Raw genomic sequence first — 15,153 nt, 5'->3', positions numbered from 1 at the left:
CAGCAGGTTCCATCTCTGCACGGTGGACCCCGGGCTGCGAACGCACCTTTCTTTATCTGTCTTATTATTTGGTGCGTTCCGCTAGCCCTAACACCACTCTTTTCTGGGGACAAAATCGTCCATGTGAATAACCCCATTAAATATCATAGGTAAAAACACGGATAGCATATGTATGAGTAAAACTGACATCTGAATGAGCCCCATGGCAATGTTCACACACAACATATTTGCTGTGCTTTTTCCTGCAGCCAAAACCTGTTCTCTTGGCAATTAAAATGCTGCATTCAAAATGCACGTTTTGTGGGCTTTTTGTGGCGTTTTTGTAGAGTTCTTGGGGTATGGATTACATGTCAACTTGTGTGAAAATGCATGAGAATTGTCAAATTTGCTGCAAAAACATTTGTTGCGCTTTTTGCATTTTTTTTTACTTTTTCATTATTTTCTATGGGTGAAAAAATGCTCCAAAAAGCTGGAAGAATTGACATGCTGTAGATTAAAAAAAAATGCTGCAGTTATCAAATTCAGTTAGGAAAGGAAAAAAAAAACAGGTGTGATTTCAGAAATCTGATGATAGTCCAGTGAAAAGCAGCTTTTAATTTGCACAAAAAAAAAACTAAAAAAAAACTTTAGCTTAACTCTGCACTTTTTGCATTACCATATCTCACAGTGATATGTTTCCTTACTTTCGAGACATAATACTTTAGATATTTGAGATAAACAGATATTTGCATCATAAAGTCCTAGTCTGTAACACTAAATTCTCCTTGGGGGTAGGCAAAAATATATCACATTGATTTTTATGGGAGTCATTTATCCCCTTGAAAACGCAGTCTTCTATTTTTATCGGCTCCTGTGTTTGCTGTGTAAATGTCCTGTTTTAATTCTCTGCATTGTGACACCTTTCTCTGACGTTAAAACATGCTATATCTGTGCATCATGATGTAAAAAAATAATAAAAAATATTTAATTTAAAAATCTGATTTAACCCATTAACAACTTACAATATGACATTCATTTTCATCATAGGTCTTTAACCCCCGAAGGTATTTTCGTTTTTGCGTTTCGTTTTTTCGCTCCCCTTCTTCCCAGAGACATAACTTTTTTTTATTTTTTAGTCAATATGGCCATGTGAGGGCTTGATTTTTTCAGGAAAAGTTGTACTTTTGAACGGCACCACTGGTTTTACCCTGCTGTCTACTGGAAAACGGGAAAAAAAATTCCAAGTGCGGTAAAATTGCAAAAAAGTGCAATCCCACAGTTGTTTTTTTGCTTTGTTTTTTACCACATTCACTAAATCCTACAACTGATTGGCCATTATGATTCTCCAGGTCATTATGAGTTCATATATAAAGATAAATGTGTGCACAGCTCGATGAAGTGGTGCCGAGGTAGGTTCCCAAACCTTAGTGACATATATAGCAAAACCTGGCACTTAACTTTTTTCTATGCAAGCGGTTCTTATTCCAAATGATAGTAAAACGTTTCGGTCATAAACAACAATCTTCATCAGTTACTGTAAATATAATATTACAAAATTAATGGGTGAAAAAACGTAGAAAGCAAACTAAAGTACCTGTATACAATTGTATACCTTGTACAATAATCTAAATGCGACTGTGCCAAGATCCATCTATTTCTTCACAACAAACTTCACTGTTGATTCACTATATTGCCACAAAATATTTGTATACAGGTACTTTAGTTTGCTTTCTACGTTTTTGCACCCATTAATTTTGTAATATTATATTTACAGTAACTGATGAAGGTCGTTGTTTATGACCGAAACCTTTTAGGGTATGTGCACACGTCCGGATTTTTGGCGTTTTTTTTGCGGAATTTCGCTATAAAAACGCTATAATTCCGCATCAAAAACGCTAAAAATATGCATCCTATCATTTAGAATGCATTCCGGATTTTTTGTTGATATGGATGCGTTTTTTTTACCGCAAAAAAAACGCATTCCGCAAAAAAAATGGACATGCTCATTCTTTTTGCGGATTTTTTGCGGATTTCTAAGCCAAAATGACTTTCAGGAAAAAAAAAAACCAAACAAAAATTCCGCAAAAAATCCACGCAAAAAACCGCGAAAAATCCGCGCGGAAAAAAACGCGATTTTCTGCCAGAATTCTCCGGATTTTGTCAGGAAAAAAACCTGACGTGTGCACATACCCTCACTGTTACTATCATTTGGAATAAAAAACCGCTTGCATACAAAAAAGTTGAGTGCCAGATATATATTACAAGTTCATAGACACCATGTCACCATGTCCAGGTTCTTTTTGATCTAAGTGGTGAAAAAAATTCCAAAGTTTGTTAAAAAAAAAAAAATTGCGCCATTTTCCGAGACCGGTAGCGTCTCCATTTTTTTGTGATCTGGGGTTGGGTGAGGGCTTATGTTTTTAATTATATCATTTTAGTGCAAATACGATCTTTTGATTGCCCGTTATTGCATTTTAATTCAATGTTGCAGCGACCAAAAAACGTAATTCTGGCATTTTTACTTTTTTTCTCGCAACGCTATTTAGATCAAGTTAATTTCTTTTTTTATTGATATATCTGGAAATTCTGAATGCGACTATACCAAGTATGTGTATGTTTGATTTTTTTTTTATTGTGATATTTTGGATGGGGCAAAAGGGGGGTGATTTGAACTTTTACTTTTTTTAAAAAAATTTAAAAGCATTTTTTTGAACTTTTGGCATGCTTCAATAGTCTCCATGGGAGACTAGAAGATGTCATAACCCGATCGCCTCTGCTACATACAGGCGATGATCAGATCGCCTGAATGTAGCAGAATTGCTTGCGATGGTCGCAGACCTCCTATTGAATGACCCTTTAACATTAAACTACTCTGGGTTCCTTGCATTTTTTATATGTATTTTGGTTGATTTGTTGTTGTATTAATATATATGCATTTTAGTGGTATCTACATGGGTATGCATTTAGGCTGGGCACACATTTATTTATTTTACTCACATATGTAGAAATTTTCATAATTCCTAAAAAGAGGGGGGGAGGCTATAAATACACAGGGGCAACTTCAAAAAATAACCTACAGAAAAATACAAGTGCTGAGCCCAAATAAAATTTATAATGTTTATTAGTAATAATTAAAAGACAAGTTTTTAAAAAAAATTATATACAGTAAGTTCTGGAGATGAGAACAGAGATAGGCACTGGTGAGAGACCATACAGGTAAAAATACATCCAAGTTTCATAGCAAATTCTAAATACATAATTTGTGTAGTGCCCAAACAGTTTCATAGTACTCCCCCTATTGAGGACGCTATATGCGAAACGCGCGTTGAGGTCTCTTAATGCCGCGTTGTGACCACCCACCCAGGTTAGTGTGCGCTTGTACCTTACATTGATATCATGTCTCCTTAGTTGCATATGATCTAATGGCTAGATTGTTCAGCACAGCACTTTATTTTCTTAACTGGTATATGTATATATATATATATATATATATATATTTATTTTTAATTATGATGAAACCCCTTTTTCTTAATATTTGTTGCACTGCACTTTACTTATTAATCATGTATATGTACATCCAATAATTTTTTCACTTGATTATTTTTTTTTGTTTGGACACTACACATATTATGTATTTTTATTTTTCTATGTAACTTGAATGTATTTTTACCTGTATGGTTTCTCACTGGTGGCTATCTCTGTTCTCATCTACACAACTTATATCAATATACCTAATTTGGATGTGTCCCTGTGTCTGTGCACAATGAGTCATCCACAGCTGAACAGTAACTTCGGTATCCATAGTTACAACCACTAGCAGCTAACTGCCTGGGCATAACCATGGATACCTGAGGAGAGGAGCTCTCCTTGGTGGCGAGTTAAGGCATAAGCCTTTTTTGAATGTTAGCCTGTGAGGCAACAGTGTGAGGCAACATTGCAAAGATGGATCAAATTGAGTGCCCTGCTGCACGTAGAGAAGCGAATCTCATACGGATTCATAACCTGCGTCTTAATTAAACAGAAGACGAACAAAATTGTCAAAGAACTGCTGATGCAGCCCGACAGCGGGCGGCCAGAGCAAGAGAAGCAAATGAAGTAACTGAATCACATAGAGCATCTAATGCTGCACGACAACGAGCAACACGCAATGCACAAAGTGATACACATATTTCACAAAAAAGAGCACAAGATAGAATACGTGTCCAAAATGCAAGAGCCACTCGACGATGGCAAGTTACATTTGCCCCTAGAGGACTTCTCAATCAAATTGATGAGACACGTATTGAAGAACACTATGCTGGCGAACTGACATTTCGATGTCAGTTCAGCCAATCTAAAAATTTCAAGACGAAATGGTGCAAGACAAAACATTCCCTTCCTGCTGCAAGAGAGGGCGCATCCAATTACGTCCCATTCTTATGGAGGATCGATTAGTCAAGTTGATGAAAGGAGAGCATCAGCACTCCACTAACTTTATGGCTAATATAAGGCAATACAATAGCTCGCTTGCTTTGACATCAATGGGTGCACAAGTAGCGCCACCTCCTGGGCCTGGTACATACTGTTTTCGAATTAATGGACAAATTTACCACAGAACTGCCCCATTGCATCACGCTGTGGGTAGTACTCCCAAGATTGCCCAGATTTATATATACAAAGCCATCCACAACCTGTCTCCTCCATACATCTGTGACCTCGTCTCCTGGTACTTTCCTGCATGCAACCTCCGATCCTCACAAGATCTCCTTCTCTACTCCCCTCTTATCTCCTCTTCCCACAATCGTATACAAGATTTCTCTCGCGCATCACCCCTATTCTGGAACTCTCTACCACAACATATCAGACACTCACCTACCATCGAAACATTCAAAAAGAACCTGAAGACCCACCTCTTCCGACAAGCCTACAACCTGCAGTAACCACCGATCGACCAAACCGCTGCATGACCAGCTCTATCCTCACCTACTGTATTCTCACCCATCCCTGGTAGATTGTGAGCCCTCGCGGGCAGGGTCCTCTCTCCTCCTGTACCCAGTTGTGACTTGTATTGTTCAAGATTATTGTACTTGTTTTTATTATGTATACCCCTCCTCACATGTAAAGTGCCATGGAACAAATGGCACTGTAATAATAAACAATAATAATAATAATTAACCAACTCTCAAGAGCCTTCACAATGGTGAGGGAATTTGAAATAGAGGAGGAGAGGATTGCTGAATTAGAAAAATTGCGATCCATTTGAAATAACAATGTCAATTATAAATGACTACAATGATGACCAGAGGTGCTACAATGCACCAAGGTGCAATGAAGTAGCTATAATTTATCAAAATGCAATGGGTGAACCCTTTTATGAACTGGTGGCCTATGAGCAACATGAGACATTCTCTGGAGAAGGTGGAACCTGTACTGACCGCAGACCTGAACTTAACGCCACAACTAGCAGTAGCCGTGAAATGTACCTAACGCTCCCTAGACATCTCGACACAGCTGGAGGACTAATTAACCCTAAAGACAGAAAAGGAAAACCTATCTTGCCTCAGAGAAAATCCCCAAAGAATAGACAGCCCCCCCACAAATATTGACTGAAAGAGAAGAAGGAAATAACATACGCAGACTGAAGTCAGAATTTAGCAAAGGAGGCCATTCTAGCTAGATAGAAAGGATAGGACAGAATGCTATGCGGTCCGTATTAAAATACTAGAAAATATCCACCACAGAAAATACAAAAATCTCCACATCTGACTAAAGACATGGAGGGTAAATCTGCATCTCCAAAGACACAGCTTGGCTGCAAAAATTCTTCACTGACAAAGCTGGACAAGACAAAACATGAAAAAGCACTGAACTATAAGGTCCACAGCCTGTGGACAGCAAAAACAAAGCCAGAACTTATCTTTGTAGAAAAGAACCGCAAACAGGAGAGACCAGGAATGGATGTGCATCCTCCAAAAACAATGGACAACTGGCACTGACTAAAGGATAAAGCAAGACTAAATAGCCCAGTCCAAATAAAAGTGGGCACACCTGATAAATGCTGCGATCCAAAGACAGCAGCACTACCACTCATAACCACCGGAGGGAGCCCAGGAGCAGAATTCACAACAGAACCCCCATTTCATAGGGACATCAGAGTTCACCTCAAAAGTGAAAACCAAACTGTTCAAATCGGCTTTCTTCACAGAAAGTATGATGAAATGACATATCCACTTCTATTCCCATATGAGGACAGTGGATGGACAATAAAATTGACAACTTCAATTGCCCTAAGTGTGCAACATCAAGGAATTGGTGACATTCATCTACCATCCATACCAGTGGATCAAGATCGACAAGAAAAAAATCACCCTGTTGCAGTACTATGCATACAGGTTTGCCATTCGTGACAAGTTCAATCCCCTTTTAAATGCTGGGAAGTTGACGCAACAATTTACAGTTACATCAACATTGAGTCCTACAGGGTTGAATATATAAAACAAAATCAAAAGATATTACGCAACGACAATTATGCCGGCGTTATGGATCACATCCATAATGCTGTGTTACACCAAGGGCTAAAAGCTGGGACACCAGTAATTTTACCATCCACTTTCATTGGAAGCCCAAGAGCTATAATATTAAATGATGATAATCTTTATTTTTATATAGCGCTAACATATTCCGCAGCGCTTTACAGACATTATCATCTCTGTCCCCGATGGGGTTCACAATCGAAATTTCCTATCTGTATGTCTTTGGATGCAGCAAAATTACCAAGATGCCATGACAATTGTCAAAAAATTTGGAAAGCCAGATATTTTTGTTACGATGACCTGTAACCCAAAGTGGAAAGAAATTACTGAAAACTTAGAACCATGGCAAAGGCCAGAGTTCAGACCATATTTGGTTGCACGAGTATTTAAAATCAAACTCAAAGCCGTGCTTAACAAGATTTTGAAAAAACACATTTTTGGCCGTGTAATTGCCTATCTGCATGTAATAGAATTTCAAAAGCGTGGTCTACCACACGCTCACATGCTCTTAATCCTCGGAGAGGAAGATAAACCGAGGGACAAAGAAATAATTGACGAATTAGTCTCTGTTGAAATCCCAAATGAGATAGCAAATCCAAAACTGCATGAGGCAGTGATGAAGCACATGATTCATGGCCCATGTGGCGAAGATCAACCTGGTGCTATATACATGACAGATGGATCAATGCGCAAAAAAATTCCCAAAGGAATTTAATACAAAGACAAACCCCAATGTTGATGGTTACCCACAGTACCGTCGACGCAATACTGGGAAAACCAGACGAGGAACGCTAGAAATCGACAGTACATGGGTAGATCCATACAACCCCTATTTATTACTCAAGTACAATTGCCAATATGAGAACGTCTCAGAACGAAGTTGAGTACAACTCATGGTTACTGAAACTTGGCAATGGAGAGGTGTCAAATGTATATGGTCTACCAGAAGACACAATTGAAATCCCAAATTCTTTTATTGAAGAGGGTGATTTAATTACAGTTATTTTTGGTGACTCAATTGAGATACCGATGCAACGGTAGAAGCAATTGCCAATAAAGCAATTCTTACACCATTGAAAGATGACATTCACGCCTTGAACAACAAAATTCTTAGTCAAGTTCAAGGTGAACACTCAACATGTCGCTCAGTCGACACAATTGCAGAAGAGGAGGGTGTGATTCTCACAGATTACCCTGTAGAGTTTCTTAACTCTTTGAACCCCACTGGGATGCCTCCTCATGAACTAAAGCTGAAACCAGGATCTGTAATTATGCTCCTGCGTAATCTTAACAGAAAGCGTGGCCTTTGTAATGGCACAAGGCTTCATGTGAAAAGCTTAAAAGCAAACGTTATTCATGCTGTTGCTTTACATGGAAAAGCAAAGGGTCAGACAGTTCTTATTCCAAGAATTAACCTGATTTCCAAAGATAAAAACTTGCCAGTCCAGATGCGACGGCGTCAGTTTCCTGTCATGTTGGCTTTTGCAATGACCATCAATAAATCTCAGGAAGAGTCCTTGGATATTGTAGGAATTTAGTTGCCTCTCCCAGTGTTTCACATGGGCAGTTATATGTGGCTTTCTCCAGGGGAAGGAAAAGCCAACAAATAAGGGTCAAAATATTTGAGACACAGAAGCAAGGTAAACTTATTCCTAACTTTAACAAATGGTTTACTGTCAACTGTGTATACAAAGAGGTCATTTTTAAAGCTTTTTAACAATTGTAAAAGCCAAAAAATTTTTCACACAAAAGCGGGACTAACTCCTAGCCGCGGTCTACGAAAAAAACATTGGGCATAGGCAGGGCCTTGGGGGCAGATCCCAAGTGCACTCAACCACGTGAAATAGCTAACGCTCAGGAACATTGAGGAATAGTGCTATCGCATAGCTCTACCCGTTCATTTCCTTTAGGAATAGGGCTATGGGATAGCTCTACCCGTTCACTTTCTTCATGGATAGCGCTATTGGATAGCTCTTCCTGATCAGTATTAACTACAGAGCTTTTTCATACACAAGGTAGGAGTGGCAGGAGAGGTACACCAGGTATTTATGTTTGCTATTAGTCTGCACATACTCCAGTCTGGTGCGTGGGTACACCCCATTGCAAGGTCAGTCTGCTGCGTGGTTACACCCCATTGCGTGGTATGCAATCACAGATCGCGCCAGAAGGGCGTGCAATCACTCGTATTTCTTTTAAAAACTTGTATTTTAATTATTACTAATAAACATTATAAATTTTATTTGGGCTCAGCACTTCTATTTTTCTGTAGGTTATTTATAGCAATATTAATTCCACAGTGATTTACCTATATTATCACTGCAGACCCCATTAGGGGTCACAATCTAGATTGGAAACCAGAGAACCGGGAGGAAGCCCACACAAACAGGGGGGAGAACATACAAACTCCTTGTAGATATTGTCCATGGTGGGATTTGAACCCAGGACCACAGCGCTGCAAGGCTACAGTGCCAAGCCTGGATTTCTGACTTTTCACATGCCCTAATGTTTTGTAAAAATATTTTCTCCAGGTATTTCTGGATATTTGATAATATTTGTCTGATATTACTTTTGTTTCTATCCTATTTTCAGGTACTTTGAAGAGTCCACTAAGCCGAACAGCCCTGACGTTGGTCGGGGTGAGTGCCTGCGTGTTGGCTGTAGTGTGTGGGTCGCAAATTCCCTGCCCGCTCACCGTGAAGGTCACACTACATGTGCCAGAGCACTTCATCGCGGATGGTGAGAGAGTAAAGGGCACTAACGAGTGAGGTTTTACACTATGGAACAAATTAATAACAAAAAGAAATTTGGAAGAAACAAGGTGACGAAATGGTGGGACAGATGCGTCAGTAGGAGTGGTTAAAGCATCCTATTAATATTCTGTTCTAAGCCTTTCCCTACAATCAATATTTATTGGTCTACCCTGTATATAGTTATAGGTATACTACATGTGTCAATGTTTACCACAACTTTATACTATTCTATTGTAAAGAAAAATACTAGATCTTATGACAGAAGAAGGGAAAACTGAAAATTAAGGAATATTATAAGATTCACTCCTTCTCAGAATTAGATTCCAAGAGGAGGTTGGTGTACTCTATCGTTGAGAATGAGCGTTCACAGTTGGCCTCCCCGTTCTATATCTCAGGAGCTTTTAGTATTTCCAAGTTTCGCAGTCCAAATACAAACCATGGTGCATTGACCAGCTGGAATTTCTAACCCAAAGTCACCAGTCTCATATATTCCTAAGAGGCTTAAAAGTTCAGACAATTCTGTGCATTCTGGTCTGTGCTTGGACCTTGAACCACGAATGTGTAAATTTACCCTAAGTGTGATTATAAGATGCCGGTAATGGTGGTTTAAGGAGTAAAAGGAGATGGATGTTTCTGGTTGACCGAGCTGCTGTTGAAAAAGTAGTCGCTCCAATCTATAGTAGCTTTTAATAGTAGCTTTATTACGTAATTCAAGTTCATAACAAACTCTTTTTTAGAAAATAGACTATATACAGACATTAATGTAACAGAGTTGGGTTTAAATAGGCAAAGAAGGAAGGTCAATATTCAAAGACATGACCTACCAGACATGAACAAGGTGTGGTATACATAGGAACCAATAATACCATACAGACAAAAAGCACAACATATAGAAAAATGGTAAGATAAGAACCTCATGAGGGATACTTAATTCATGAATGCCATTAAAAAAAAAAATTATTATCTAAATTAAAACGATGCTTGAGCGATGGAATCGAATACCAAGGGACCGTGTCAGAACATATAATCATTGCTAGTATTCTAGTCATAGAACTTAAAGACAAATGAATTTAGAAATAACTTTTACAAGTAAAAAATATAAAAAATTGCAGATAGGATTGGATGCCTGGGTTTGTGAAGTGGGGAAATAGTATTTGAGCTAAGTGGCTAGCGGTGAACAGTATCAAGATATGGCAACTGGGAAAAGCTGCGAAACCCTTGTAGGGATGTACACCTGTGAATAGTGCCTAAGTGATAAAGTGTTATTGGAACTGAAGTGTGGAAAAACTCGGTGTTCATATATATTATATACCGGAATTCTATCGAAACATGTGAGTAATAATAAACAGCTCTAAAGGTACAGATAAAATATTCACGATTATTTGTTACCTAATGAATAAAAAATCTAAATTGGTGTAACAAAATGAAATTTAAAACAGTATCAAACAATCATTGTCTAATTGTACTTAAAGGAAAAAAATAGTTTCAAGAAAATAAATAATAATTTGTAGAAAAGACATCAAAATTAAAAAGGTAAAAATTTAACAAGAGTTGTTGTTTTTTTAAATTCAATATGAAATGTATTTTATCCATAAAAACAGTCACAATGTTTTTGTTCATACTTAGACAGGATGCATCATATTGTCCTCTCAAGGAACTGACTGAAGTTTAACTGCATTAAATGGGGTGTCCAGCCTTGGGATTCAAGTCTACAGTCATTGTATGGGACTGCAGACTTGTGAATCCTCATACTGTGCACAGTGTGCAGGATTCTCCTGTGCCGGCAGCAGACGGTACTGTGATTGCAAGTATGCGATTTGCATATATCCAGTCACATTCCGACAAGATGTGTCCAGCCTCATTCAATTCACTTGTATCAGCGCACATCTAGCCCACACGTGACCACATGTGCAGTTGCATGTGAAAGTTTGGGCACTCCTTAGTAAAATTACTGTTATTGTGAACAGTTAACCTCTCCACGACATGCGCCGTAGTAGTACAGCGCATGTCGTGTCTCCACCTTTGATGTGGACTCCGGCGTTGAGCCCACATCAAAGTCGTGACATGTCAGCTGTTTTGTACAGCTGACATGTGCACACAATAGCAGCGGGTGGAATCGCGATCCACCTGCCGCTATTAACTAGTTAAATGCCGCTGTTAAACGCTGATGGCGGCATTTCACTACCGTTTCTGGCCATCGGGCCGTAAATGCGTGCATCGCCGACCCCGTCACATATTCGGGGGTCAGCGATGCATCGGCATGACAACCTGAGGTCTCCTTGAGACCTCTATGGTTGTTGATGCCGGTGTGCTGTGAGCGCCCCCCTGTGGTCGGCGCTCATAGCAAGCCTGTAATTCAGCTACATAGGAGCGATCTGATGATCTCTCCTATGTAGCAGAGCCGATCAGGCTATGCCAGCTTCTAGCCTTCCATGGAGGCTATTGAAGCATGGCAAAAGTAAAAAAAAAGGTTTTAACAATATGAAAAAAATAAAAAATATATAAAAGTTTAAATCACCCCCCCTTTCGCCCTATTCAAAATAAAACAATAAAAAAAAAAAATCAAACATACACATATTTGGTATCGCCGTGTTCAGAATCGCCCGATCTATCAATTAAAAAAGGATTAACCTGATCGCTAAACGGCATAGTGAGAAAAAAATTCAAAATGCCAGAATTACGTTTCTTTAGTTGACACGACATTGCATTAAAATGCAATAACGGGCGATCAAAAGAACATATCTGCACAAAAGTGGTATCATTAAAAACGTCATCTCGACACGCAAAAAATAAGCCCTCAACCGACCCCAGATCCTGAAAAATGGAAACTCATTGGGTATCGGAAAATGACGCGAGATTTTTTTTTTTTAGCAAAGTTTGGAATTTAATTTCACCACTTAGATAAAAAATAACCTAGACATGTTTGGTGTCAATGACCTTGTAATGACCTGGAGAATCACAGTGGCAGGTCAGTTTTAGCATTTAGTGAACATAGCAAAAAAGCAAAACAAAAAACAAGTGTGGGATTGCACTTTTTTTGCAATTTCTCCACATTTGGAATTTTTTTCCCGTTTTCTAGGACAAGACATGGTAAAAGCAATGGTGTCGTTCAAAAGTACAACTTGTCCCGCAAAAAATAAGCCCTCACATGGCCATATTGATGGAAAAATAAAAAAGTTATGGCTCTGGGAAGGAGGGGAGCAAAAAACAAAAATGCAAAAATGAAAAAGGGCTGCATCTTGAAGGGGCAAGTTGGAGATGAAATTATCTCTAAAAGGCCTAACGTTAAAGATGACAGATTTCCTTTGTATTTTAGGCAAAATATATAATTATTGTCATTTTTTACATTTTAAAAATTACAAAAAGAAAAATGTGACAATGGAAAAGTTTGGACACCCTTAGAGATTTGTGTGCTCACATAACTTTGATCAAGGTTTCAGACCTTAATTAGCCTGTCAGGGTTATGGATTGTTCACTATCATTATTAGGAAAAGCCAGGTGATGCAAATTTGCCAGCTTTATAAAAACCCAGCCTCCTTTAACTTTGTGCCAAAAAACAGCAGCCATAGGTCCTTCTAAGCAGCTGCCTAGCACTCTGAAAATAAAAATGGTGGAGGCCCACAAAGCAGGAGAAGGCAATAAGAAGATCGCAAAGTGTTTTCAAGTTGCCCTTTCCTCAGTTTGAAATGTAATTAAGCAATGTCAGTTACTAGGAACAGTGGAGATCAAGATAAAGTCTCGAAGACCAAGCAAAATTTCAGTGAAAACTACTCGTAGGTTTGCTAGAGAGGCAAAGCATAACCGATTCTTGAGTGCAAAAGACCTTCAAAAAGATTTAGCAGACCCTACAGTTGTGGTACATTGTTCTACTATTCAGAGACACCTGCACAAATATGGCCTTCATGGAAGAGTCATCAGAAGAAAACCTCTCATGCGTCCTCACCATAAAATTCAGGGTCAGAAGTATCCAAAAAAAAATTTAAACAAGTCTGGTACATTTTTGAGACAACTCGTGTGGACCAATGAGGTTAAAATAAAAATCTTTGGCCACAATGATCGAAACTGTATGTAGAGAAAAAAGGGCACAGAATTCAGAAAGAGAACATTTCGACAATCATTAATCATGGGGGTGGATCAATCATGCTTTGAGGTTGTGTTGAAGCCAATGGCACAGGGAACATTTCACCGGTAGATGGAAGAATGTATTCAATGAAATTTCACGAATTGTTGATGCAAACATAACACCATCTGTAAAAAAGCTGAAGTTGAAAAGAGGAAGAGGATGGCTTCTACAAATGGATAACGATCCTAAACACACATCAAACTCCACAATAGGCAAACTCAAAAGATGCAAGCTGAAGATTTTACAATGACCCTCACAGTCCCCTGATCTGAACATCATTGAAAATCTGTGGCTACACCTCAAAATAGCAGTGCATGCAAGCTTAGTCTCAGTCTTTTGTCTGCCCTTATTCACACAGATCACTTCTGACACATGGTAAGGTTTTAATATTAGACAGTGTAGGACCATCCCGAATAGGATCACCTTACAATTGGTGGGAAGTAGGAACCCTATATTTTTTTGCTTTTTACTTATTTAGTTACAGCAGGGTTTCAGGGTTTATGCTTATTTTGTTTCTTGTAGGTTTCTTAGGTACTAACAATGCAGGGTGGCCAAACTTTTGCAAAGGCCCATTTTCCGTTTTATAATTTTTAAAATGTAAAATATAAAGATATATTTTTTGCCTAAAATACCAAGGAAATGTGTCACTGTTAACGTTGACCAAGGGTTCCCAAACTTTTCGATGCTACTGTATGTAAATCACATACTATTCGTCACTCACATACCGGCTCCTGGCATCGGCATCGGAGAATCCTGACAGCTTGCAGGATGCGCACAGTGGGAATTCACAGGTCTGCAGTCACATAGAGAGACTGCAGACTTGAACCCCAAACCTGGGCACCCCTTTTTAAGCATTGATAAACTTTGGTAGGAAATAAATACTAGTATCTATTTATTTTCATCCAAAATGTGTATCTATCTATATGTTAAAATAGTTGATAAAAAGCAGAAGAACACTGGAGTTTTACATTTATTTTTCTCCTGTATCTCAAGTTCCGAATGATAAATTAATGGTCATAAACCGCGCTTCTATGACACAGTCAAGTGTTAGGTTTCAGCAAATCGGGAGGAAAATCTACTTGTGTTATATCTCCTTGGTCATTGCTTTATTTTTGTTATCATAGGTCCATGATTACAAAAAGGGGTTTCATTTCCTTTCAATCACTGCGCCACTCTTGTCCACAAATTTTGCATGGTATTGCAATTCATCCCATTAATTAAAATTGGTATAAGAAAGAATATCTATAAAAGATATACTTTTTTCTTTTTTTTTTTTTTTAATGAGAGAAATCGCAGTACAAGACGACCCAACCAGTATTTGTTTGGCAAAAACAAAAATATGCGTGTGTTAAAAATATAAATAGATATTTTGATCAAAGCCGGATATTCCAAAAACATTATTTTTGCCTCTTATTATTTTCTCAAAGAAATTGCACATTCTGAACTTGTAAACAGCGGCTAGAAGCAGAAAATGCTTTTTTTGTAATCCTCAGAAATCCCTTTAAAGGCCAGACAGTGTTTGTTCAGTACTAAAAAGTCTTTTTTACTTCAGATTTTTTTTATTTGCAGTATAATTATTATCATTTTTTTTCTTTTTTTTTATGAAAAATCAGTTTTAACCCAGTCAAGACCTTGGGATTTTCCGTTTTTGCGCTTTCGATTTTTGCTCCCCTTCTTCACAGAGTTGTAATATGGCCATGTGAGAGCTTAATTTTTGAAGGACAAGTTGCACTTGTCAATTACACCATTGATTTTATTATATAGTGTACATGAAAATGGGAAAAGAATT

General features: G+C 38.3%; 1 protein-coding gene across 1 annotated transcript in view; it reads left to right on the top strand.

Annotated features, from left to right (window-relative positions):
• ASTN2 (astrotactin 2) overlaps positions 1 to 15,153 on the top strand; it is a 1,089,443-nt gene that overhangs the window by 402,583 nt on the left and 671,707 nt on the right. Inside the window, exon 5 of the mRNA XM_069748558.1 lies at positions 9,081 to 9,227. Within this exon, the coding sequence (XP_069604659.1) occupies positions 9,081 to 9,227 (147 nt within the window). The remainder of the gene's footprint in view (positions 1 to 9,080; positions 9,228 to 15,153) is intronic.

The sequence above is a fragment of the Ranitomeya imitator genome, chromosome 2 (genome assembly GCF_032444005.1).
Source record: "Ranitomeya imitator isolate aRanImi1 chromosome 2, aRanImi1.pri, whole genome shotgun sequence".
NCBI classification, from domain to species: Eukaryota; Metazoa; Chordata; class Amphibia; order Anura; family Dendrobatidae; genus Ranitomeya; species Ranitomeya imitator.
Note: the sequence above shows the minus strand (reverse complement) of the source record. Positions and strands in the feature narration are given on the sequence as shown.